The following is a 24,982-nucleotide window of genomic DNA, read 5'->3' as shown; positions in this document are numbered from 1 at the left end:
AACTGTGAGGTATATACTTCGATCTTGAGAATGTTTGTGCCCATATGGGTTTTGGGGATGGATGATAAGAGGGGTGATGTCACTGCGGGGTTATGACGGCGATCTTGATTAGATAAGGTGAGGGTGCGGGGGTGTCGCGTCTTCCCGGGATTTTACGCGCTGGACATGGTTTCGCGTGCAGAGTTGGTTGACGGTAGGATGTATAGACTCTGGGACCTGCCGGGTCGGACCTCGGTGGACTCTGAGCTTGAATCTCCGTGCTGGAACGCGAGAGCTGGATTTGAATGTGATAATGAGCCAGATGTGTAGAGATGCAACTTTGGTGCTCGGTCCGTAGGTATTCATCCTCGACGGCGACAGCGCACATCGACTTGATTCCGTAGTGACTCCTGAGCGGTGGGGGGGAAAACCGTCTCGACTCTCCATCGAACGAGGGCGGGGCGGGGGCAATCGAGTACCGCACCGTAGGCTGTGGAGCACATGTGATTCGTCAAAGAACGAAGGGTGAAAGCCTCAAGTGGGGGCCCTTACGTTGTCTGTCCAACATCGGCATCGAGCTGTCACCTACGCGTCGATCACACCCGCCTCCGGCGATTACTGCCAGTCCAGCGCGACCAATACTCCAAGTACTCGCCCTTGCAGCCGACGTCTCTCGAGTCTCGGTGCTCTGTAATGAGCAAGCATAGTAGCCTTGTGCCGAAGCTGATTACAACCATTTGACCCAGACCTTTCATACCAAGCCGTCGAAGACGTTGAAGACGTTGAAGAAGCCAGATATCCATGGACCCAGAGCCAGTGCGGGAAGACGTGCGGGTTTCGGGGTCGTATTTGACCGCGTTGTGTGTCGCGTTCCGCGTTGATTTGCGAAACCATGGGGAAAAAGGAAAGAAAAACTGCTTGGCGGCCATCCGCGCATCGGAAGAGTCAGAGCTATGTCTTGCACTGGCAGCCTTGCAGCTTTGCAAGAGCGGGGAAAGGGTGATGAGACGGACGCCGGACGGAGGTAGGTGGGTGATGTGCGGACTGCGAGCGATAACCAATACGATAGGACGCTGTTGAGCATTCACGGAATCATGGCCAGTTAGCAGTAGCCATGGTCTCCGCACCGGGCTTTTGCCTCTGAAGCTTCGAAAGTAAAGCACAGCAGCACAGCAGCACTGTCTCCGACTCTCCGACTCTCCGTTGGTTCCGGAGCACGCGTGCAGTTTCCCAGGCGTCTTACATACCCAATACCTCGCTGTGTTTGCATAGTAATCACTCGCTCGCCAGATGCTGACCCCACAGCTCGCATGTGCATTGTGCACTTTGCATGCAGGCGGAATACGAGAACACAGATAAACACGTTACACCTGCGTCCGGCATTCGACTGTTGACTCACGATCGAACCGAAATTTGCTAGAGCTGACGGCGGGTGCTGGTATATATCCTGCTCCGCCGCTCCTCCTTTCCATCCACATCCACCACCACATCCGCCACCACCACAATGCCGATAAACCACATCTCCCTCACCGTCGCCTCCCTCCCTGCCACCAGTGCATTCTACACCTCCGCCCTCTTACCACTCGGTTACAAGCGCACCTTCACTCTCGCAGACGGCCAAGTCCACGGCTTCGGTGCGTCGGCCTGCAGCGGCCCCGACTTCTGGCTTGCCGGGCCCGCCGCGCCATCGGTCGACGGGAGCGAGGCATGGCACTCGCACACGCCACAGGCGCAGACGGAGGACAAGAGCCCGCGCGAACCGACAGGACGCATGCACATCGCCTTCACCGCCAGCAGCCGGCGGGTGGTACGCGAGTTTCACGCTGCTGCGATGTTCGCCCGCCCTACCCCCCCTTCCCCTTCCCCTTCCCCTTCCCCTTCCCCTTCCCCGACCCCCCACCCCCCCTCACTTCACTTATTTTGTTGCTGACAAACGCACAGCAAAGCAGGCGGTAAATGTAACGGCCCCCCCGGCGTGCGGCCGGAGTACTTCAAGACCTACTACGGCGCGTTCGTGTTGGATCCCGAGGGGAGGAATGTCGAGGCTGTGTGCATGGCGCCGGCATTTTGGGCGGAGGAGTGGGGGATGCTGGGATGGGGGGTTGGGACGGCTGTGGTTGGCGCCGTGGCGGTGGGCGTGGGGAGGTGGTGGGGTGTTATTTGAGTGCGTGGGGGGCGGGGTGAGGGACGGGGGTGAGGGACGGGAGAGTGGGAAGGGATGGGATGGGAATGGATGGGAAGGGAAGGAAACGGATGGGATGGGAAGGGCAAGACGTTTCTCTGCTCTATTTCAAGAATCAAGATATCTGAGGCTTGACTGCCAGTCGAAGTTCTTCAGGCAGCGTTTTTGTGTTCGTGTGTTGGCTGTGTTCATATGTAGTGTCTACATGCAATCCGAGTCTGTCGAAAACCGAGTGCCGTCCGCAAGCAGGGTATGCGTTTCAATTGCTGCCAGTGGGCGAGTGGACGAATGTCGCCTGGAAGTATTGAAGAAGCGATTGGGCTTCAATGCGAGTGGGAGGAGGCGGATGCTTGCTCGACCTTCCAAGAGACGGTTCGTACCTAGTACGTCATTCTAAGTTTTGGCTTCGGTTTCGGTGGCAGCAGGAGCCCCATATTCAAAAGCGGATGTGCGAAGGAGCTTACATACCTATGAGTCCTTCGCCATAGTCTATATAGGCTGCATGCGAAATAAAACAGAAAGATCTCTCTCTCTCATACCTATGAGTGCGGTGTGAGTCGGTATCTGGACCAGTAAGTGACAAACCAGGAGCCGTGTAGCTATTAGCCTTGGCAGCTGCTGCCGCCTCACCTCACCTCACCTCACCAATAACGTCATGGATAGTTACGGGTTGTAGTCCAATCAGGCACTAGAGGTCTAAAGCATTTATAGGAGTAGCAATTCACACCAGCCTACCGATACTTCCGTATCTACTCGCCTACTGCCGCTTCTCCTCCATCCCTCAACCGCCTCGAACGCAGGCTACAGCCGAGTGATCGCAAAAGCCGCACCTTCGGTATCAGGCTATCAGTTCCCGACCTAGGTAGGTGGTTCGTCGAGCTCCGCATGTTACAGTGCTACCATAGCGAGACCACACCACTCAGCCCCATGGGTGCGGTGGCTTTGGCGGTTGCAGGTCGTAGTCCGGGCCTGTATGGGGGGCGGGGGGTAAAACTTTCCGCCTACCTGCCTGCTTACACTCCCGCACGTGATGTCACTCAGTCGGGTGTGTCTGAGGGTCGGGCGAAGAGCCAGTGAATCCTGGGTTTTGCAGCCTGGTCGACGCCAAAACGGGCGGCAGATCGCTGGTGGGTACGCTGGCCCTGAGTCGGCGCTTCTAAGCATAGGCGTGCGAGCTTCATGTTCAGATGTGGTAAAGCTCCAGCTAGATCGGGGCCGCTAGGGAGGGGGCTATTATCGTCACTGGCAATCTTTATGTGTTATGTACTTGGATACCGGGTTCACGGTCACTCCTTGAAGCTACAGGTATGTAGTTACAAGCACACACCGCCGCCTGGCAAGAAAACACCGACCCAATTAAAGAACAGAAATCAACACTGTCCAGAAGCACCATCCAGCGTGCGGAAGAAAAGATTTTTAAGAAACTCAATGATCACCCCTATTGCGCCTAACCAGCCAACCACGCACCTATCCCCAACAATAGGAGAGCCTGGTTGGCAGCCGCCACATGCGCAGCGAACTGCTTGTCGGCGCAGTCTTTTCCGCACCCCGTGTTCTCGCACGTCTTCGTACTCTTGCTGTTCTTGTTCCCGCAGGATGCGCACTTCCACTTGTAAATGTTCGGTGCTATCGGCTTGGATAATACGCCGCCCATCGTGATCGTATTTTATGTGTGGGAAAAGTCTGGGAAAAGTGTGAGGAAGACGTTTGTTCGAGGTGTGGTGCTGAGACTCGGTGTGTTTGTGATTGGTGAGGATGATGAAGGCAACTTTGGGGCACCGCTGGTGAGGTTTATATCTATTGGATGCGGTGAGGTCAATAGAACCTAACATACGCTTCAAATGCCATACGCATGACTGAGCTTTGAAAGTGTAGCAGCAAACTGGCCGGTCATTCAATGGCTGAGCGCTGCTCGGTGGGCTGCTCGGTGCGCTTCGAGTGGTCATTCACGTTAGTTTTATCTTTGAAATGGATAGGGCGCTTTGCATTGAAGCAACACGCCCTAGAGGAACTGTATAGTATATACGAGAGCTCGGTCTGGCGTACGGTATGTCCTAAGTGCAAGAGTAGCAGGCTCATGAACTGTCACCCGAAATCACTACCAGCGGTCCTGTTGGATTGGATTGTGATGAACGAGTGTATTGTATTGATAGAGTCTCAAGACTCAAAAGAAAAGCGAGACGAGGGTAGTACTACGTTAGGCCAATGGCTCTCGTTGGCCTCGTTAAAACATGCGCACCGGTCGGGCACCGGAACAGATCATGCGCACCGGACTACCCAATATCTGGGTGTGTACTCGGCTACCTATATACTTCTGCATCTCCAGCACTACGTAGCTTCTCCATCCTTATGTGTTTTCAACAGACCGCCAGCAGGCGAACGAGTGATCGCTAATGCCGGACCTCCGGTATCAGACGATCAATTAGGTATGTACTTACCTAGTTCATCGAGCTCCGCATGTTGCAGTGCAACCATGTATGGCGAGGCCACAGCAGTCGGTCGTGCATATATTTGGGCTATTGTGGCACGGCGGGCTGCGGTTTGGGCCTGTGGAGGGAGGGAGGAGAGTATATGTGTCTGCATACACTCCGACACGTGATGTCACTCAGGTTGGGTTGTGTGAGGCCGAGCAAAGAACTAGTAGATTCTGATTCTCGCAGCCTGGTCGGCAGTTGAACCGGCGGGAGTCGGCGCTTCCAAGGATAATTAGATATGCGACTTCCGGGTTCGGATGTAGTGGTTCTCGAGCTGGATCTTCGCCGCTAGACATAGGTATGATCGCCAACAGCGATCCTTATACGCGTTATGTAGGTATCGTAGGTAAGTATGGATAGCCTATATATAGAGTTGGGCTCACAGTCACTCAGCGAAGCTACTAGTAGTCACACGGACATACCGCCGACTGGAAACAAAAATACAAGCTCTATTAGAAAGTAAATCAAATAGGTACCGTCCAGATGCACGTTACAGCGTGCGAAAGAAAAGAAAGAAGGTCAATAATCATCCCCAGCACGCCTAAGTAATTAACAAGCCAACTATCCCCAGCACGCCCACAGGATGGCAGCCAGGATGGCAGCCTCGTGCCATGCCGCCGCATGCGCAGCGAACTCTTTGTCAGGGCAGTCTTTTCCGCACTCCGTGTTCTCGCACGTCTTCGTACGCATGCTGTTCTTGTTTTCGCAGGATGCGCACTTCCACTTGTAAATGTGCGCTGCCGGCTTGGATGATACGCTACCCATTGTGATCGTGTTTTATGTGTGGGGAAAGTCTGGGCAAGAAGTTTGTTTTGTTCGAGGTGGTGGTGTTGAGCTTCGTGTGTTCAGTGTTTCGGGGGTGAAGATAAGTAGCTTGGTTCAGAAGGTTGTGTGTTTTCAGTAAGGTGTTGAGGTCTGTGTTTGCGATTGGTGAGGATGATGAACCTAATGTCATGGGCACACCGCAAGTGAAGTTTATATCTGTGGGATGCGGTGAGGCTAATTGAACGGAACATCTACTTCCATTGCTGTACGTGTGTCACCGAGCTTTTAAAGCAGAGCAACAGCAACACCACGGCCGCAGTCCTTGAATGCTGCCATGCGTTTCTTGCCGCGGCAGAAGCCTCGACGTATACTAGTCAAGTTTAATCGGCTTACTCTGACTGCAGGGTAATGAGATTCGGTGGTTGGAGCCCCAAAAGCGTGTGTGCGAAGGAGCTCACCTATGAGTGCGACGTGAGTAGGTATCTGGACGGCAAGTATCAAACGAGTAGCCAGAGTATGTATGCATCAGCCATGGAAGCTACCGACACCTCACCTGACCTCACCAGTAACTACATAAATGTCACGGGTTGCAGTCCTGGTAGGCAGCGGAGGTGCGGAGGTGCGGAACGGTTCTGCCAGTGGTCATTCACACTGGCTTACCAGTACTTCCGTATCTACTCGCCTACAGCCACTTCCGTTTCACAGTTTTATTGGCTCATCCACCATCCATCCCGCCTCGCAAGCAGCCAGCAGCCGAGTGACCGCTAATGCCGCACCTCCGGTATCAGACAAGCAGTTAGGTAAGTAGGTACTTAGTTCGTCAAACTCTGGCTGTTGCAGTGCCGCTATAGTGATGCCACAGCACCCAGCTCCGCGGGTGGCCATTACTCGGGTCGCGACGCTTCGAAGGATAGTGGTGCTACCTGAAAGTCCAGCTGTAGTGATTTATCGAGCTGGATCTTTGCCGCTGCAGATAGCTACCCTGTGATCGCCACCAGCGGTTCTATACTAGTGCACTTTACGTAGGTATGGGTTAGTATTGGGCTCACAGTCACTCGGCGGAACTATGTCATACGTGCGTACCGCCGACTGGAAGGAAAGATACGGGCTCGATTAAATAAAAAAACTAAAGTAAACACCGTCCAAATGCACCTTCCAGCGTGCGGAAGAAAATAAAGAAGGTCCATGATCATCCCCAGCGCGCCTAAGTAATTGACCAACGAACTATCCCCAGCACGCCCACAACATAGCCTCGTTAGCAGCCGCGATATGCGCAGCGAACTGCTTGTCTGAACAGCGTTTTCCGCACCGCGTGTTCTCACACGTCTTCGTACTCATGCTGCTCTTGTTTCCACAGGATGCGCACTTCCACTTGTAAATGTATGCTGCCGGCTTGGATGATACGCCACCCATTGTGTGTGTTTTATGTGTGTGGGAAAACTGTCTGAAGAAGAGGTTTGTTCGAGGTGGTTTTGAGAGTCAGTTGTTTTTTGGTCTCGGAGTTGAAGATCGCTTTGTTCAGAAGATTGTGTGGCTGAGCTGAGCTGTTGAGGTGTGTGTTTGTGTGTGATTGGTGAGGATGATGAAAGCAAGTGGCATGGGCACACCGCTGGATAGGTTTAAATCCGTTGGATACGGCAAGGCCTATTGAACGGAACATACACTTCCATTGCTATACGCATAACTGGGCTTTGAAAGCACCGCTCAGTGCGCTTCGACTGGTCATTCACGTTGGAATTATCTGTGAATAAAAAGCGCGTTTTGCTTTATAAGTGCGCAGGTCCCGAGCGGTTATGCAAGAGATCATCGGTCTGTACCGGACTACCAACATACCTAGTATCTACTCAACTATGTAGAGTACTTGCGTTCCCCATTCACTGCCTCATCCCGATCCCCTTAACCGCTCCGCCAGCAGTCTGCAGCCGAGTGATCGCCAATGCCGCACCTGTGAGGGGGTGGGAGGGTACATTTCGTCCTGCCTGCTTTCATGCACTGCCTCACGTGATGTCATCCAGCCAAGGGCTAATCGGAGAGCTGCCATACGTAGTAGTAGGGCCAAAGTCTAGTAGGCTGATCAGCGGGATAATGACTCGCTGGTTAGTGGGTAGCAGTGAGTCAGTGCTTCTAATGATGTTTATGCGACCTCTACGTTCGGATGTGGTGATTCTCGGACTGGAGGCTTGCCGCTGGAGAGATACATAGCTACGATCGTCCCAAACGATCTGTATACGGGATATGTAGGTATGGTATGGCACAATGTTCTACATAGTCCGGTCGGGACTGCAGTCCGGGCTGGACGGTCTGCCAAGATCTGTTCCGGTCCGGCCCTTCGGATGGACTGCCGAAAAGTAGTCCGTCCAATGAGGAATAATATAATCATTTATATCTTGGATAGAAGAAACAGAGTAAGTCACACTTGTACCTGATACTCTCGTCCATGGATTCCGAGGACTGGAGGGAACTACAGTCCAATGCCAAGAAATGAAGAAAATATTTTTCTTCTAGTAATCGCAAGATTACGCCAAACAAAGGCTGGAAAAACTTTTCCCTATGGGGTGATATTCTAGTGTGGAATCTTCCCATCACGTGATACTTTTCTATCGCGTTCTATTCTGCCTTAGTTTGGCGTGAATCTGCCAAGATACAGTCCAGTCTGGTCCGAGGCCCAGGACGGACGGACTGGACTATGTAGAACATTGGTATGGCATTGGGCTCACTCGGCGAACCTATGTCACGCGTGCACACCACCGACTGGAAAGAAAGATGCGGGCTCGATTAAAGAAACGAAAACAAAGTAAATACCGTCCAGATGCACCTTCCAGCGTGCGGAAGAAAAGAAACAAGGTCAATGATCATCCCCAGCGCGCCTAAGTAAATAACCAACCACCTATCCCGAGCATGCCCACAGGATGGCAGCCTGGTTGGCAGCCGCCACATGCGCAGCGAACTGCTTATCGGGACAGCGTTTTCCACACCGCGTGTTCTCACACGTCTTCGTACTCATGCTGCTCTTGTTTCCACAGGATGCGCACTTCCACTTGTAAATGTGCGCTGCCGGCTTGGATGATACGCCACCCATTGTGATCGTGTTTTGTGTGTCGGAAAAGTCTTGGAAAAGTGGGAGAAAGAAGTTTGTTCGAGGTGGTGGTGTTGAGCGTCGGTGTGTTTAGTGTTTCGGAGGTGAAGATAAGTAGCTTTGTACAGAAGACTGTTCGTTGAGGTGAGGTGTTGAGGTGTGTGTTTGTGATTGGTGATGAGGAAAGTAAATGTCATGAGTGTAAAGTTAATGATTTTATATCTGGTGGATGCGGCCAGGCCTATTGTACGGAACAAACGCTTCAATTTGCTATACGCATCACCGAGATTTGAAAGTGCAGCAGTAAAACGTGCGGTCCTTGAATGGCTGCTGCGGGCTTCTCACCAAGGAAGCTCCCGATATATACAAATCCAGTCAAGTTTAACTGGCTTACTCTGTCTGCAGGGCACTGAGGTTCGGTGGAATTTGAGCCCCAAAAGCAGGTGTACAGAGGACCGTATTAGTGTGGTGTGTGTAGGTATGTGGACCGGTAAGTAGTGAACCAGTAGCCGAAGTAGGTATATATATACATCAACCATGGAACCTATCGGCACCTCGCCTCAACTCACCAATAACCAAGTATATATCTACGGGCTGGCGTCCTGGTAGGCGGTCGAGGTCCGGAGGTCCAGCCCGGTTCGGCGAGTGGTCATTGACACTAACCTACCGATACTTCTGTATCTATTCGCCTACAGCTGCTTCCCTTACACAGTTTTAATGGCTCCTCCACTATCCCTCCCGCCTCGCAAGCAGTCTGCAACCGAGTGATCTCCAATGTCGCACCTCCGGTATCAGACTATCAGTTACCCTGGCAAGCTCCCATCCGTTCCGGCACTAACCAGGCTGCGAGAATCATTATCTACTACGGCAGCTCAAACAATCCCGTTCTGAGTGACACCACGTTGCCAGAGTGTAGCAGACATATACCCACGTATCGATAGGACCATACTGCGGCCGGCGGAACTCGGCGAGCTACCTAGGTGGGTAGCCGTGAGTCGACAGTTCTAAGGATTGTTATGAGACCTCCACGTTACTCTCCAGGTGTAGTGATTTCAAGCTGGATCTTCACCGCTGGAGAGGTACTTACCCATGTATCATCCAGTTTCACCACCGGCGATCAGTATACGCCTTATGTAGGTATAGATTGATCTTTGGGTCACTCGGCGAAGTGACTAGTAGTCACATGTACACACCGCCGACTGGAAGGAAATGAAAATGCGGGTTCGATTGGAGAAAAGAAAGCAAATACCGTCCAGATGCACTGGACAGCGTGGGAAAGGAAGGAAATGGAAACAATAACGCTAAAGACCCTCAACCCGTGAACAAAGCGCAGCAAAGCTAACAAAACAGAACGACCCGCAATCCAATCAGAAAAAAAGTAATCCAAATAAAGCCCCCGAGAAAGAAAAAATGAAACCAGACCTTTCGCCTCAGCTTGGTGAGTGGTCATTCCTACTGTAGCGCGCCAAACTAGCCCCAGCGCGCCCTCATCTCCGCCTCATTGGCAGCCGCCATATGCACCGTGAACTGCTTGTCTGGGCAGCGTTTTCCGCACCGCGTGTTCTCGCACGTCTGCGGACTCACGCTGTTCTTTTTTTGGCAGGATGTACACTTCCTCTTGTACGCTGCCGGCTTGGATGATCCGCCTCCCATTGTGATTGTTTCTTGTGTGGGAAAATTGTGGGATTGGTTTGTGTTCGAGATGGTGGCGTTGAGGGTCGTATATTCAGTGTCTCGGAAGTTTAGATTGGTAGTTTGTTCAAATTCTGTGTTTTTCGTAAGGTGTTGAGGTGTGAGTTTGTGATTGGTGAGGATGATGAAAGAAATGTCATGGCGCACTGTTAATGGGGTTTATATCAGTTGGATGCGGCGAGGCCAATTGAACCTCACATACACTTCAAATGCCATACGCATCACCGAGACTTGGAAGCCTAGCATTGACGCGGCCGGTCTTTCATAGCTTCGCGCTGCGCGGTGCGCTTCGAGTGGCCATTCAGGTTGGCATTATCTGTCAATGGATAGGGCATTTTTCTGTAAAGGTGCGGAGGTCCGGTTTAGTTTTGCGAGTACTCATTCGCTCTAGACCACCTACTCATACCTTGTCACCTACTACTGCTTCTCCTCGATCCCTTGCCCATCTCGCGAGTCACCAGAATGTTGTTCATTCATCAGTTATCACGCGTCTGCCTACCCTATCCTAAACTAGCTCCTGCCTGCCTTGGCACTACTGCACACTTCTCCATATATATCCCCATCTTGTATGCAGTACTTTTCTCTTCTCTATGCAATCCATCTACCATCGTATATCTCCAACACAGAAATCTGCAGCCGAGCGAATGATCGCCAATGCCGCACCTTCGGTATCACACCGTAGATGATCAATTAGGTACCTGGGTAGTTTGTCGAGCTCCACCAATTGCAATGCTACTGTAGCGTGGCGACAGTGGTCGGTTACGCAGATACCGTGGCTCAGCAGCTTACAGGTTGCAGACCGGGCCCGTGAAGGGGAAGGAGGGAGGCATTTGTGCCCGCCTGCATACACTCCCGCATGTGATGTGTGTGGCCTAATTCTCACTGCCTGGCAGGTACTGGAACGGGTGAGGAATCTGTTGTTACTGGGTAGGAGTGGGCAAACGCAATGAAGGATAGTTATATGAACTCAACGTTCGGATGTAGTGATTCTCGAGCTGGATCTTTGCCGCTGAAGAGATAGCTATGATTGCCACTCGTGATCCATACAATCCGCGTTATCTACGCGGTAGGTATGGTATTGAAGTAGAGTCCACAGTCACTCAGCAAGGCTATACCACGCGTATATACTGCCGACTGGAAAGAAAGAGGTCTCGATTAGAGAAAACAGCAAATACCGTCTAGATACACCTTCCAGCCTGCCCCAGCGTGCAAAAGATATGAAAACGAGATAATAATGGTCAACAGCCAAAGACCCTCAGCCGATGAATGAATGAAACCCGACAGAGCGACCAAAATGAATGAAACGCAGCCGAGTGAACAAAACAACCGGCAAACAAGCAAGTCAGTCAGAAAAGAAAAACAAATAAAGCCCCCCGAGAAAGAGAAAAAATGAAATCAGACCTCTCCCGCCTCAGCCTGGTCGGTCTCTAGTGGCGCGCCTAACTAGCCCCAGCGCGCCCTCATCTCCGCCTCGTTAGCAGCCGCCATATGTGCCGCGAACTGCTTATCGGGGCAGCGTTTTCCGCACCGCGTGTTCTCGCACGTCTGCGTACTCATGCTGTTTTTATTCCCGCAGGAAGTACACTTCCACTTGTACGCTATCGGCTTGGATGATGCGCCACCCATTGTGATCGTGTTTCGTGTTTTGTGTGGGAAAAGTCTTGAAAAGGTGCGAGGAGGAAGTTTGTTCGAGGTGGTGGTGTTGAGAGTCGTGTGTTTGTCTCGGACGTGAAGAAATTCTGTTCAGATTGTGTGTTTTCAGTGAGGTGTTGAGGTATGTGTTTGTGATTGGTGAGGATGATGAAAGGAAATGTCATGGCCGTGCCATTAGTGAGGTTTATATCTATGGGATCCGCTGAGGCCAATTGAACCTAACGTACGCTTCAAATGCCATATGCATCAACGAGCTTTGAAAGCGCAGCAGCGACACGGCCGGTCGTTGAATGCTCCTACGCGCTGCTTGGTGTGCTTCGAGTGGCCATTCATCCCCTCACCGCCCTGCCAGCAGTCAGCAGCCGAGTGATCCCCAGTGCCGCACCTCAGGTATCAGACTGCCTATACGTTGGGTACCTAGTTCCTCGACCTCCGCCGGTTCCAATACCACTACTCTATGGCGAGGGCACATCACTTACTTCCGTGGGCTTATGGCTTGGCAGGCCGCTGGCTGCCGTCCGGGCCTCTGGCGGGGGGTAAATGTCTGCATACACTCTTGCACGTCATGTCACTCATTCCGGTATATTCTGATGCCGGCCGCGGAACTGGATAGTTGCCGCTGGAGAGATGCTTAGATATGATCGCCACTAGCGATCCGTACACACGCGTTATGTATGTCTGGGTTGGTATTGGGCTCACTCGGAGAAGCTATGTTCCACGCATGTACGCACCGCCGACTGGAAAAAAAGAAAATGCGGGCTCGATTTGAGAAAACAGCAGAGACGCATACCGTTCAGAATCCAAAAGCACCCAGCTTTAGCGTGCGCAACAAAAAAAAAGCAACAGACCCTTAGACAATGAGTGAAGCGGCGCAGAGCAGGGCGACCAGAACAACCCGCAAGCCGGTCCAAAAAAAAGAAATGCAAAAAAAGTACCCAAGAAGAAGGGGAAAAGGAAACCAGACCTCCCGCCTACATATCCGGGTCAATGGTCATCCCGAACTAGCGCGCACAACTAACTACCTTCAACGCCCACGCGCTTTGCTCTCCAGCTAGATAGCAGCCATCCGATGCAACATAAACTCGCTATCGGGACAGAGTTGTAGGCATATGATCATTTTGCACCTCTGCGTACTCATGGAGTTCTTGAACTGGCAGGCTGTGCACTTCCACTTGTACACTGCAACCGCAGGCTTGGATGATCCGCTACCCATTGTCACGATCGTGAACTGTCATAAGCATCACAAGCTTTAAACGCGCAGCGCTAGCAACAACACCGCCGGTCGTCGAATGCTACGGGTCCCCCGGTATCAGTTAAATAGGTACCTACCTAATTCGTCGAGACGCTTCGCGTGTTGCCGCGCTAATTATTTAGCGAGGCCACAGCACTCGGTAGGAATTGTAGCTCGACAGGCCGTAGTCCGGGCCTGTAGGGGGTATATGTCTGCATAGGTACACTCCTGCACATGATGTCACTCGGTCCGGATTGGCGGAGGTCGGACGTAGAGCTGAATCGTTGCGGCTTGACGGATACTTAGGTATGATCGCTACTATAATAGCGATTCGTATCTACGGGTTATAGTATGGTATTGGGTTCACTCTGAGAAGCTATGCTACACGTATGTACGCACCGCCGCCTGGAAAGAAAAGAAATGAGTGCTGGATCAGAGAAAACAGCAGATACCGTCTAGATGCACCTTCCAGCGTGCGCAAGAAAGAAAAAAGCAAATGATAATACCCCGAAGCCCCTCAGACAGAGTGAAGCGCCGTAGCGCGACCAGAACCGCCCACAAGCCAGTCGGAAAAAAAGAAATGCAAACATCGCACCCGGAGAAGACGAAAAAGAAAAAAAGGAAACCACCGCAGACCTCCCGCGTATTCGGATCACTGGTCATCCATAACTATCGCTTACAACTATGTAACTACCTTCGCCCACGCGCCCTCTCCTCCGCCTCGATAATAGTCCGCCTATCCGCCTCGGTAGCAGCCGCCCGATGCAGCATAAACTCGCTGTTGAGACAAAAATTTTGGCAGCGAGAGTTCTGGCATGTCTGCGTATACATGCTATTCTTGTTACCGCAGGATGCGCACGCCCACTTGTATCACACTACTGCAGGCCTGGATGAGCTGGAATTCATGATTGTGATCGTGATATGAATACTGAGTGTGTTGGAAAAAGGATAGGAAACGCCTTTGTGGGGAGGCAGTTTGAAGTTTGTTCGAAATGGCAGTGTTGAGAGCCGGTGTGTGTTTAGAGTATTGGTCTCGGAGATGAAGAGTGCTTAGCTTTGTTCAGAAGATCGTGTGTGTTTTTTGTGAGGTGTTGGCGAGATGTTGAGGTGTTGAGGTGTTGGTGAGGATGATGGTGTAAATTTCAAGGACTTTATATCCGCTGGATGCGGTGAGGCCATTCTATGGAACATCCGCTTTAAATTGCTCATTTTCTATGGTGCCTGCAGTCTATAACGGCACAGTGGGTTTTAGCTTTGCACTCGGATAACTTACATGGCAACAGCCGACCCCACCAAAAAGAATAAAAAAGATCACCTGACAACTCTCAAACATGCAACTTCACCACCCGGCGATGACTGGTATACACCAGTTCCTTCCCACTACGAGAATCAATCACTGCCGGTGGTTGGTCATGCATATCCTGGGACAGGCTATTTGGTGGTGGAGTCTGGGTGGTGGCCCGTATTTCGGATGGTAGTTGACGAGCTGAATTCCGGGTCCGAAAATCTCTCCGAGCTTTTCTCCAATCGAGTACATGTAACCACTACAATTACTTTAGAGTGAAAATCAGCTGTTATCACGTGGGGGTTTAGTGTAAACGATGATGATTTCCATACAAAACCCGATGTTTCATCTTGCAAAAGATATTCACGCCAGCATCAGACCAGGAATCTAATGGTTGGGGGAGGTACAGAACCTGTGCCTTTTCCACTTTCCGTCACTCATAGCTGCTGCCGGCTGCTAGCTGGCTTGTATAATTAACCGCAAAAAGAGGCCCTTCAAAATTGCAGGCACCATATACCCATCACCGAGCTTGGAAAGTGCAGCAACAACACGGCCAGTCGTTAAATGCTGCGTGCTGCTCGGTGCGCTTCACCATCTACCTATGCCTGCCTTGACCGCCCCGCCCTGTTGCAAATACCTGTCTAAATTAGTCATGGTAGAAGGCACGGGCCTTTACCCCTATTCCTATATCTTCTGTTCTCACGAGGCTACAGCCTTTACACTTCAATACTACACTGTTCACCACCACATCTTACCAAATCTTACTCTATATTTCCAACAAGCCCCACCAGCAGGCGAGCGAGTGATCGGTGATGCCGCGCCTCCGGTGTCAGTTAGGTACTCTACCTGGGTAGTTCATCGAGCTCTGTGTGTTGCAGTGCTATTTAGCGAGGCCAGGCGCACTCGGCTCCACGGGTGGTGAAGAAGCTTGGCAGGCCGTAGTTGGTCCTCCGGAGGGGAGAGGGGGGCAGGGGGCGGATTTTTGCTTGTTTGCATACACTCCCGCACGTGATATCACTCATTGGCTTTGGGCTATTCTAAGAGCTGCTGTAGTAGGTAGGTATTAGATCATGATTCTCGCTTCCTGATTGGCGTCGAACCGGGCGGGACCTCGCTACTTGGTGGGGAGCAGTGGGTCGGCGCTTCATCTCTGCCGCTGGTGAACCGTGAGATTTCTACGATCGCCACCAGCGATCCATTATCCCCCCCCCCCCCACCATCCGCAGATCCACAATCGAAACTGCAACATCGTAAATACAGCAGAAAAAATCAAGCACTCTTTTAGACGTAAAAACCCCGCACGCTAACACAACACAACAGATAAACACCAGTGACAACGCCCGCAACATGCATGCAATATTCCCACCTCCTCCTTGTCTCTCCGGCCTCGCATCCCTACATAGTACCGTATCTAGCGCCCTCCAACCACATGGACTGATTCTCCTCTCTCGCCATCCTCGCCTCCTCACCGAGCAGCTGTCTCCTGGCCTCTCTTCCTTTGGAGCGTACAAACAGGAGGAGGGCGATACCGACGACGACCGCGGCGAGCAGCAGTACCAGGTTCGCGGGGCGCGGATCGCCATCGCAGAGGACGTACGTGATCGCGTCCAATCCTGCCTGCGAGAAGTTGAACAGTCCCGCGAGACAGATGACGGTGCCGTAGACCTTGCCGAAGGTTGCGATGCCGAAGACTTTGGCGCAGTAGTCGGACACCACCGTATAGTAGAAGGGACGGTACGCGACGAACAGCAGGATGTTGGCGTATGCGGTGAGCGTGCTGTTTTCGACCAGGCCGAGCACGCCGATCGTGCTGGCTATGCACACGAGCACCGTCAGGACCGTCAGCGTTGACAGCGAGTCTAGCACCATGCCGATGAAGGGGATTGCGAAGAGGCCGCCCAGCGGGAGGGCAATGTCGAAGAATGTGTTGATCTTGACCGATTCGGGGTAGGAGTGCAGGAGAAACTCGTATTGAGGTCGGATGGTGGCGACGAAGTAGTTGATACGCGTCTGCCGATGTCATGTCAGCCATTACTGCCCCCACGATACGGGGGAAAAAGAATAGCAGACCATCTGGATGATAGTAAACCCGGCAATGCCCCAGAACCAGAAGCTGCCGAGCTGGGTGGTGACACTCTTTCCGTGCATGACACCCCAGACACCCGCCGTCTCCCGCTTCTCCTCGACAAGTCTGCTCCGCTTTATGCCGTCGTGCCCACCCAGCTCCCGGTCGATCTTGGTGATCAGGCGATTCCTAGATTCAAGTCTCGATTCTATCTCCGCCGACTCGTGGTCTCGCAGGTAATCGCTCTCCCAGTTCGCGATGTCCTGGGTAGTGTGCACTTGGTCCACCAACTCGGAAGCCGTCTTGTAGCTCGAATTGGGCATGACGAAGAGCTGCACCAGCAGGATGAAGACGGGAACGATGAGGTAACCGAGGAACCACTCCTTGAGCGAGATGCCGCCCAGTCTCTCGTAGAGCATCCGGTAGAGCAGGAAGATTGCCGAGCTGGAGTCGAACGCACCGGTGAGCATCGAGAGGATCAGGCCGGACCGGTGAGGGAACGCGTTGGCGAGGTGGAAACTGGGGATGAAGATGAACGGTCCGCCGACAGCCATGAGGAGGTAGGAGATGGGATAGGCTGTGTGTCATTCCAGTTAACTGCCGTCCCCAGTACAGCCATCGCACAGTGGAAGAAGGGCACTCACGATCGATAAACTGAATCTCCTTACTGAATGCCATCCCGGCGCACCCGGAGGCAAACAGCACGCTCCCGATGACACCAGCCACCCTCGGTCCGTACTGATCCAATATCGTGCCCACCAGCAGCGCACAAACGTTCGTGGCAACCGCAGCAACGGTAAACATGAAATTTAGGCGCAGCTCCTGCTGGTAACACACCCTGACACCCTCGACGAGCTCCTCCTCGGTGCAGCGATCCCTGTAGACGCCCTCCTGGACCAATATCGGTTTGAAGGCGGCATATCCGAAGACGATTCCGGCAGCCAGGAGACAGTAGACGACTGCCAACGCCACCTGCAACAGCCTCTTTGCCCTCGGCACCTCGAACGCGCCGACCGCCTCGACCGTGTCCGGTTCGTCGCGCACATCCTCGATGGAAAGCCGTAGCTCGCCCGTTTCGTCACTGGGCTTGGAGATGATCCGCTGGAGAGAGGACTTGTGGTTCAAGGCCGACGGGAATAGCCGCTCTTCCGCCATCGTGGTGGAGTGCGAGCCCGACATGACTGCGAGTGGAGGGAGGAGGCCGTTCTCTCTCGATGGTGGTGGTCCGGGCGTCGGTGGGCGGTGGTGACGCGTGAGATTCGCGCACGGACGGTGACGTCGTTCCGGGAGTAGAAACACTCGGGGCGCCCTGAGGCTCTTGCGGAAGGTTTGGATGAGGGGAGGGTTAGGTTCGGGAAGAAGGTTCGATGGTGTCTGGGGGAATCCAGCAAGACCGCGAAGCAAGCGAGCAAGTGTAGGCTTAAAAGCAGCAGGGCCCGGGGGGGGAACAGGAAGCAAGAGGAGGGATGAGGTGGAAGGGGGAAGAACTTGTTCTCCCGTCCTACTGCCCGGAAAAGAAATGGGTAGAAAAGAAAGAGAAAAGAAAGAGAAAAAATGAGGAGAATACTTGTACTCGTACTTTCTGCCCTCGCCATCGTGAAAATCGGATAGGACAGTCTTCTGACCTTGAAGGGCGAAGAAGATGCCGTCATGCACGTCGTCGCGCCCAGCCGCAGCCAGCCAATCGGCGTAGCGAATTGGGGCGGAGAGCCTCACGGTCGGATGTGGATTCCTGCTTTGGGCCAGTCAACGGTCGGCATGAATTGGTTCTCTGTAGCTGCTGCGTTGCTTCGCTTGGAGTCAATCGCCGGCGCTGAGGAAAAGAAAGAAAAGAAAGAAACCCGAGGTCTGGCCTGGCCTGGTCATTCTCTAGTGATGCGCAATGGACGACGGATAACTGACAACTCCATCTTGTCTTCCGAGATCTTCCAACTGGTCGCCGGCCAGTCGTTGGTCGCCATCGCCGCTGCTGCTCACTCGCTAACCTCCATCTCGAAGCGAGGCCAATCCTCACCCAGTCCATTTCGCCAGTTCCCCAACACATCACGGAAGCCCATCGCGACCATAACTATCCTTGCCCTGGTCGCATGTGGAATACCCAGCAGAGTGACACCGACATCCCCATCCCATCCGCATCCGCAGATGTGGGGTGCTGGATGCAAGGCGGGAGAGAACTCCCGTTTTCCGGAGAGGGACAGACTGCATACAGTCTCATGATCTTCCATTGCCAGGTGCCGTGGCCCTTTTACGCCGTGGCTTTGTGCACGACAAAGGAATGGACGCAGGCCCTGCATCGATACCCAGGGGAGGTGAAGTGAAGAAGGCGAGCGAAATCATCACGATTGCAATCGATTGCGCCATCAACTGGTGCCCCCGCGCCGCCGAAAGGATTGACTCGACTCACCGCAGGCGCGATTTCTGCGCAAGAAAAACGGTAAAATACGAAAAGGACCCCATATCCGGCGGAATTATTGCTGCAGATATCTACCGAACGTCAACGCGCCGGCTGCAATGAACCACATCCAGGCCCCGGGGAATGTGAAAAACGAAAAGAGAGAAACATCCTGCAGTGGCGACTCACGCTCTTGAGTGCCTCTATTGAGAATCGAAGACGGTTTCGCCTGGAAGTGCGGCAGAGTCCAGAGTCCAGACATCAAAGGGAGCTGTTGGAGCCCGAAGGCTGAAGCATCACTACATCGCCCGCTTATGCCCCGGGGGCCTAGCGGGAGGTTACTAGCGGGGTGGACAGGAATCGTGTCTGGCGTGCTGTTGCCGGTCGCCATGATGATCCATCGCCGCCCCGCCCCGGACGTCGTCTCCGCCGTTGCACAAAAAAGAAAACAAAACAAAACGCAACCGGCGGGGCCCGCCTCCACCCAAGTTCCGTTCCCCACCACCATACCGGCACCTACTGGTATCACATACAGGCGATAATCGAGATGCGATCCTTGGTCTTGGTCCTGCTCCTGCTCCCCGCTCGTTTGTTTCCTTCTTTTTGTCTCAGCCAGCTTCGCAGCGAAAGGCCGGGAAGGTGAATGGAGGATGTTAGACCGATCGGGTGATAGATGATTGATCATCGGATGTGAAGAAGCAATTGGTTAGTTACGCGCGAGGGATGGGTTCTGGTTTCAACTTTGGAGGGGAGAGGTGTGACGCTGTGGAGTTGTGGCTGAGATGTGGCTGCTGTGGCTGAGACCGTGGCTGGAATGTGCTGGAGACATGGATGTGGATACAGATGGGCACTGACGGCAGGAAAAGCACGCGGACTCGCGGCGAGCTGTGGTGCACGGGATGGAACAGACTCGCAGAGGACAGTTACCGTGGTATGGCACGGGTTGGTGCATGTGTTCCACGATGCAGTCTGAATCGTGATCAAGTGGGAGTGGCTGAGCTGAGGTGAAGACGGGCGGGCGCCGGGAGTCCCTGCTCCATGCGGAGTCACTGGTGATCAAGTTCATGACGTACGGGTGGGTGAGAGTGCATGCCTCGTAGCTACGGTATCCTCTCCGCCGTGAGTTTTGGGTTACAGTTTCAAGTTTCAGCCAGGAAAGTGCAGTAGAGAAGGCACATGGCCACCAGACCAGTCACCAGCCTCGAATGTAGCTTCCGCTCGTATCCAGAACTGGGAAGTGGGAACCGGTGATGGGAAGATCATCTAATGGATCAAGTTGGTACTAGTCACGATGCCGAGAGAGCGACAGTAATGGGCCTACACCAAGGAACTGCTAGAAACTCTGGACATTATTGCTTTAGTCACAGTGTCTAGCTGGTGGTGATATGTACGACCGTGCCCCTTCGCTAAAAGATCAACCCTTCGGCTCATACAGGCTTCGCTCGTCTCCGTTATCGACCAGACATCCACCAGTCATCCAACAAACCCGAAATCGCAATGCCATCAGCCATTCTCCGCAAGTGAAGCGACCCGCGAATCTACTCCTCCTCCTCCTCCTCATCCTCCTCCTCGCGATCCCAACTCCCAACTGCCCACCTACCCCTCATGGACCTTTCCACGTCCTTCACCACGCCCGCCAACATTCCCGCAAACAACACCCTTTGCTCCGGATCGCCCATCCTACACTCCATTGCAACCTCCAACCTGATTCCCCCCCGCTTCGTCACCCTATCCCCCCTCCGCAGCACCTCGCCATCCCTCAGCTCAACCAACAACTCCCTCTCGACCGTCGCCATGATCACCACACCCCACGCCGCCCTAACACTAACCAACCAGCCAGTCCACACCCTCTCCCCCTCCCTTAAGCACTCCTGGGCGATACTTATCGCCATCGCCGCCTCCTCTGCATAATCTTTCGTGCGCCGTCGCGGCGCAACATGCCACAGGTCTGTGCCGACATGTCCGCGCGGCGACCAGCGGGCAATGGCGTGCTTGTACCGCAGCTCTAGCGCCGGCGGCGTCGCTGCGTAGTGCGACGTCTGCGACAGTAGCAGCTGCGCGACCAGCGCGCTGCATAGCTGGTGCCGCTGGTGGCTGTTCGGGGCGGTGGAAAGCGCGGTGGTGTAGTAGGCTACGCCGGAGAGGGTGGGGGGCGCGGGAGTTGAGAGAGTAGCGGTGAGCGTGCTGAGGAGGTCGGTGGAAAGAGGGAGTATGGGAGGCGTGAACGGCACGGTGGTCGCGCCGAGGGCAAGGAGATAGTTCTTGTTCCACTGGATCGGCTCGAGGGAGGGCAGCGCGGGCCGCTGGTGGGAGCTGCGCTCCGTCTCGTCTGGTCCCCGCTTCTGCATTTCGGCGTTTTTGGAGGTGGCGGTGAGGGAGTGTGTGTGTGGTTGTGGCGGTGGTGGCGGTTGTGGCGGTGGTCGCTGTGGTGGTGGTGGTGGTGAGTGTTGCTCCCGGTAGTGGGAGTGATTGCGGGAGTAGATGTTCTGTGTGGGTTGTAGGGTTCGCAGCTCTATGCCCTCCGCTCCCGCCGTTTTCGTTGTGTTAAACAACGGCAAATGTCCCTCATCTTCTGACCCCGAATCACCATGTTCCATTCCCACGAACCACAACCATAGCATCTTTAGTGCTCGGTGACACGTTTCGACCCATTGGGACAGCGTATTCTGCATCGTACGGTGTTTTCTTGTCGTTCGCATGGATGTCTGGGGAGATAGAGGAAGTGGTTGGTCTGAGTATATATAAAAAATTGTCGATGCGCGATGATTCCTTCCAAATCCTTCAGTGGTAGAAAGCAAGCAGCCGAATGATCTATTGAAAGCTGGGATGGAATTCTACTCGTGCTTCGAGGTCACCACTCCATCGTCACGAGTCGACCTTTGGTTCCTCTCACTGATGATACTCTACATCGTCTTGAGTCTTCTATAAAGCTACTATTATCCCATTAATCCTCTTCCATGAAAGACATAGTATGCCCTCACCCTGCCGCATGAGGTTCTCCGTAGGTTTCTATCATCTTCATATCGAATACCACATCCCACATCCGAGTCGCACGCTCCCGCTCTGCCTGCTCAACTCGACACGATAGTTGGATGCACTCCGTAGCAGAGAGGAGGTTCACAAGATCGCTACCATAGACCTGGTTGACACCAGGGTGAACCAGGGACAAGATCTGATCAACCGCCAGTCACCCGGTATCACCCGTGCCCATCCTCCCCCTGAGATTTTGCGCCAACCTACATACAGCCTCCGCCACGGCCGCACCCACAGGCCACGGTCGAGACGAATGCCCCACCATATAAGTCCACCAGCATCAGCTTCATCTGGGAGGGTTCGAGGTTCGAAGTGCGAACCCACAAACCCTCCCTAAGTATTTACCTACATCTTATCCCCCATGACAACACGCGCCCCCACCTGCGCCTGCCGCTTCCGCACCTGCCACCAAGACACATACACCTACACACTGCCAGCACGGCACTCCTCACTCGGGCACACGCTCCATCCATGCGGGCACTGGATCCATCCCGTCTGCTGGGCAGCGCATTTCGAGCACCACCGGGAGTACCCAGCCTTGCAGTGCGGCTGTAAGATCCCGTCCATGGCCGTGTGGGAGTATGGTTTGTTTGGCGTGATGATTTTGCTGCTGATGTTGCTGGCGGGGGAGATGGTGATGATGGTGACGGGGAGGTGATGGTGGAAGCAGCGAGGAGCATGGTGCTTGAGGGTGCATGAATGAAGTGTGAAGAATGACTGGGTTCCGTGAGAGAGAGTATAGATCCTATGGATGCATTGTCTGTTCGTTGAGGGATAGCTGTGTGCATGTGATTTACAGTGATAGAATTGAGAGGAATGACCGACCGACCTGCACATACTCGCACTTGCACTTACGCCAATTAGTCAGTCAGTCAGACGTACGTGTCGATTTGTATGCGCAATTGCCGGGGGTCTATTAATTCGTATTCTCCTTCACTTCAAGTCACCCTGGGTAGGATGTATGTGACTTCGGCAAGAGGGCGGCGAACAGCACGGATAACCCGATTTTATCCGCGAACAATATCATGACCGTCAATAACAAGCAAATATAGGTACATAGCACTCGCTTCAATAGTCAATCCAGTCGCTGCCACACAGCCCAAGCCACGCAAATAGGTGCTGCCGAACTCCTCGTCCCGCTACCTTTCCCGTCTGACAGGTCTGCTTAACGATATCCTTCCAATCAACCCCCTTTGGGACTCATCCGGCGAGCTCGCCGGTCGATGATCACCGCTGGGTACATACTCCCAACGCCACACACGGTATCTGTCGCCACGCATGCAGCGCCTAGCATTGCCGACGAAACGCCAGCCTAACTACGATCTGAGGGACCTTAGCGTCCCCAGATACCGGAGTACGTACAAGCGAGGATTGGGCATCTCCAACGTTCCGCTGTCTGCACCCGCCTTCATTCGCCACTCGCTTACTCTCGTCTGCCACCACCGAGAGGACACGTGTATGATAGTTGAGGGATCTGATAAGATTGTAGGATGAGAGCCAGTCGGAACGATGGATCCGAATGGTGGTGGCAGCCGGACTGGCCGGGTCGAGTGACACTGAACGTTGTAGGCAGTGGAGGAGAGCCGTATCGGATGGCTCTTCAGAGTTGGATACTACCTCAACTTCTTCATTATTTTTCATTTTCGCCGTCTTCCTTCTAGGATCACGCTACTTGCCGTTCGCAACGGTCGTGGCATCCGTCTTGACTCTTGAGCGCTCTCAGAATGCCTTTTCGAAACGAAACGCCATGCAGGAACCTCCTTCTGCTGACTGTCATCGATCATCAGGTACATAGATATGTCCGGAACTCCGATTCGCCAGTTGATGGCGTGCCTACTATCCACCTCTATCCTATCCGGACTCGATCTGTCATTACCAACCGGCACTCTCCGGACGACACAACGTGATAAATCCATTCGGTATTTGGTTGTGATCACCGCATGTGCCCTCCCCGACGGATCCCCGAAGGTTCTCGCTATTGCCGGAGCCGGTCCGACGTCGTCGTGACAGAGCAACCGAGAGAGAGCGCTACCCTGGCCTACGACCCCTAACCGGCAAATCAGCCGGAAAAAAAAGCACAACGCCGACGATGGGGATGCCATATATGTTGGCGATATATATCATCGGGTTTTGTCAGCGTCGAACGGATCTCCGGAGTCGCCCGGACGCAGACGCACTGTTATTCCCGCACCCGTACCCGACTTCCTGCGGCCTGCCTGCCTGCCCCTGGCGGAGAGAGAGAGAGAGAGAGAGATCCGCCACCGATACGAGGGACGATTTGACGCGCGCACCCACCGGGCGGCCGCTCGGATATGCACGCATGCATGCATGCTGTTTGGACTCTTTCAGCTGGTGGAAGGGCATAAACGAAAGAAGCACCCACCATCATGTGCATTCCGATTTTCGCCCTGCATACAAACTGCATGTGCGAGAACAGCTCCGAGATCATGATTGCGGGTCGCTAGTGGCAACATCATGCTGAGAGATAAGATATGTACCCACCTATGTAGATACATACCCTGCAGTTGGCAGACGCGGCCGGACGAAGGGCGTCCCTACTTGGAAGTGCTTACATAGGACCCAGGTTGCCGCGGTGAGCTGTTGCCCGGAGTGCAGATAGGATGGGATTTCGGAATTTCGGAATTTCGTGCTTGCCGTGTCGCGATCACGATAACTGGCATTCGTTCAATACGGATCTCCATCTTAGGTTTCCTGCATTGTGCAGTCAGAGTAAGCCGGTTGACCGACTTGACATGTATATATCGGGGCTTCCCGCTCGGCGAGAAGCGCGCAGCAGCATTCCACCACCGACCGTGTTGCTACCGCGCTTTCAAACCTCGATGATGCGTATTGCAATGGAAGTTGATGTTCCGTTCACTGGGCCTCACCGCATCTACCGGATATAAATCTCACGAGTGGTACGCCCATAACATTTTCTTTCTTCATCCCCACCAATCACCAACACCTCAACACCTCAACAACTCTCGAAGAACACACAGAATCTGAACAAGCCATCTGAACCTCCGAGACCAACTAACGCACGACTCTCCATACCACCGTCACCTCGAACAAACCTCTCCCCACACACAACTCACACACAGCCCACGATCACAATGGGTCGCGGCTCATCCAAGCCAGCAGCGGCATACAAGTGG

General features: G+C 53.5%; 5 protein-coding genes across 5 annotated transcripts; 2 read left to right on the top strand and 3 right to left on the bottom strand.

Moving 5' to 3' along the window:
- The first annotated feature begins 1,273 nt into the window (after positions 1–1,273).
- BZA05DRAFT_155384 (glyoxalase/bleomycin resistance protein/dioxygenase) lies at positions 1,274–2,315 on the top strand. Its single transcript, XM_051479031.1, has 2 exons — positions 1,274–1,812; positions 1,921–2,315. Exons 1-2 carry the CDS (start codon positions 1,484–1,486, stop codon positions 2,141–2,143), a joined length of 552 nt encoding a protein of 183 aa, XP_051336265.1. The 5' UTR covers positions 1,274–1,483; the 3' UTR covers positions 2,144–2,315.
- An 883-nt stretch (positions 2,316–3,198) lies between these two features.
- BZA05DRAFT_421608 (uncharacterized protein) lies at positions 3,199–3,815 on the bottom strand (the record flags this gene model as incomplete). The annotated part of the gene is made up of 2 exons (XM_051485730.1): positions 3,199–3,317; positions 3,629–3,815. 2 exons carry the CDS (start codon positions 3,813–3,815, stop codon positions 3,199–3,201), a joined length of 306 nt encoding a protein of 101 aa, XP_051336264.1.
- Positions 3,816–5,218: 1,403 nt separating this feature from the next.
- On the top strand, positions 5,219–6,327 carry BZA05DRAFT_421607 (uncharacterized protein; the record flags this gene model as incomplete). Its single annotated transcript, XM_051485729.1, has 5 exons — positions 5,219–5,361; positions 5,805–5,871; positions 5,994–5,998; positions 6,106–6,200; positions 6,263–6,327. 5 exons carry the CDS (start codon positions 5,219–5,221, stop codon positions 6,325–6,327), a joined length of 375 nt encoding a protein of 124 aa, XP_051336263.1.
- An 8,036-nt stretch (positions 6,328–14,363) lies between these two features.
- BZA05DRAFT_427110 (major facilitator superfamily domain-containing protein) lies at positions 14,364–17,557 on the bottom strand (the record flags this gene model as incomplete). Its single annotated transcript, XM_051486045.1, has 4 exons — positions 14,364–14,376; positions 15,773–16,347; positions 16,408–16,979; positions 17,047–17,557. 4 exons carry the CDS (start codon positions 17,555–17,557, stop codon positions 14,364–14,366), a joined length of 1,671 nt encoding a protein of 556 aa, XP_051336262.1.
- Positions 17,558–20,332: 2,775 nt separating this feature from the next.
- Positions 20,333–21,415, bottom strand: BZA05DRAFT_448140 (uncharacterized protein; the record flags this gene model as incomplete). The annotated part of the gene is made up of 1 exon (XM_051487224.1): positions 20,333–21,415. The coding sequence occupies one exon, from the start codon at positions 21,413–21,415 to the stop codon at positions 20,333–20,335; it is 1,083 nt and encodes a 360-aa protein (XP_051336261.1).
- Positions 21,416–24,982: the final 3,567 nt, after the last annotated feature.

The sequence above is a fragment of the Tricharina praecox genome, assembly GCF_024521635.1.
Source record: "Tricharina praecox strain CBS 144465 chromosome Unknown BZA05scaffold_28, whole genome shotgun sequence".
In the NCBI taxonomy this organism is placed as follows: domain Eukaryota; kingdom Fungi; phylum Ascomycota; class Pezizomycetes; order Pezizales; family Pyronemataceae; genus Tricharina; species Tricharina praecox.
The sequence above is the reverse complement of the archived record's forward strand: the minus strand, read 5'-3'. Positions and strand labels throughout refer to the sequence as shown.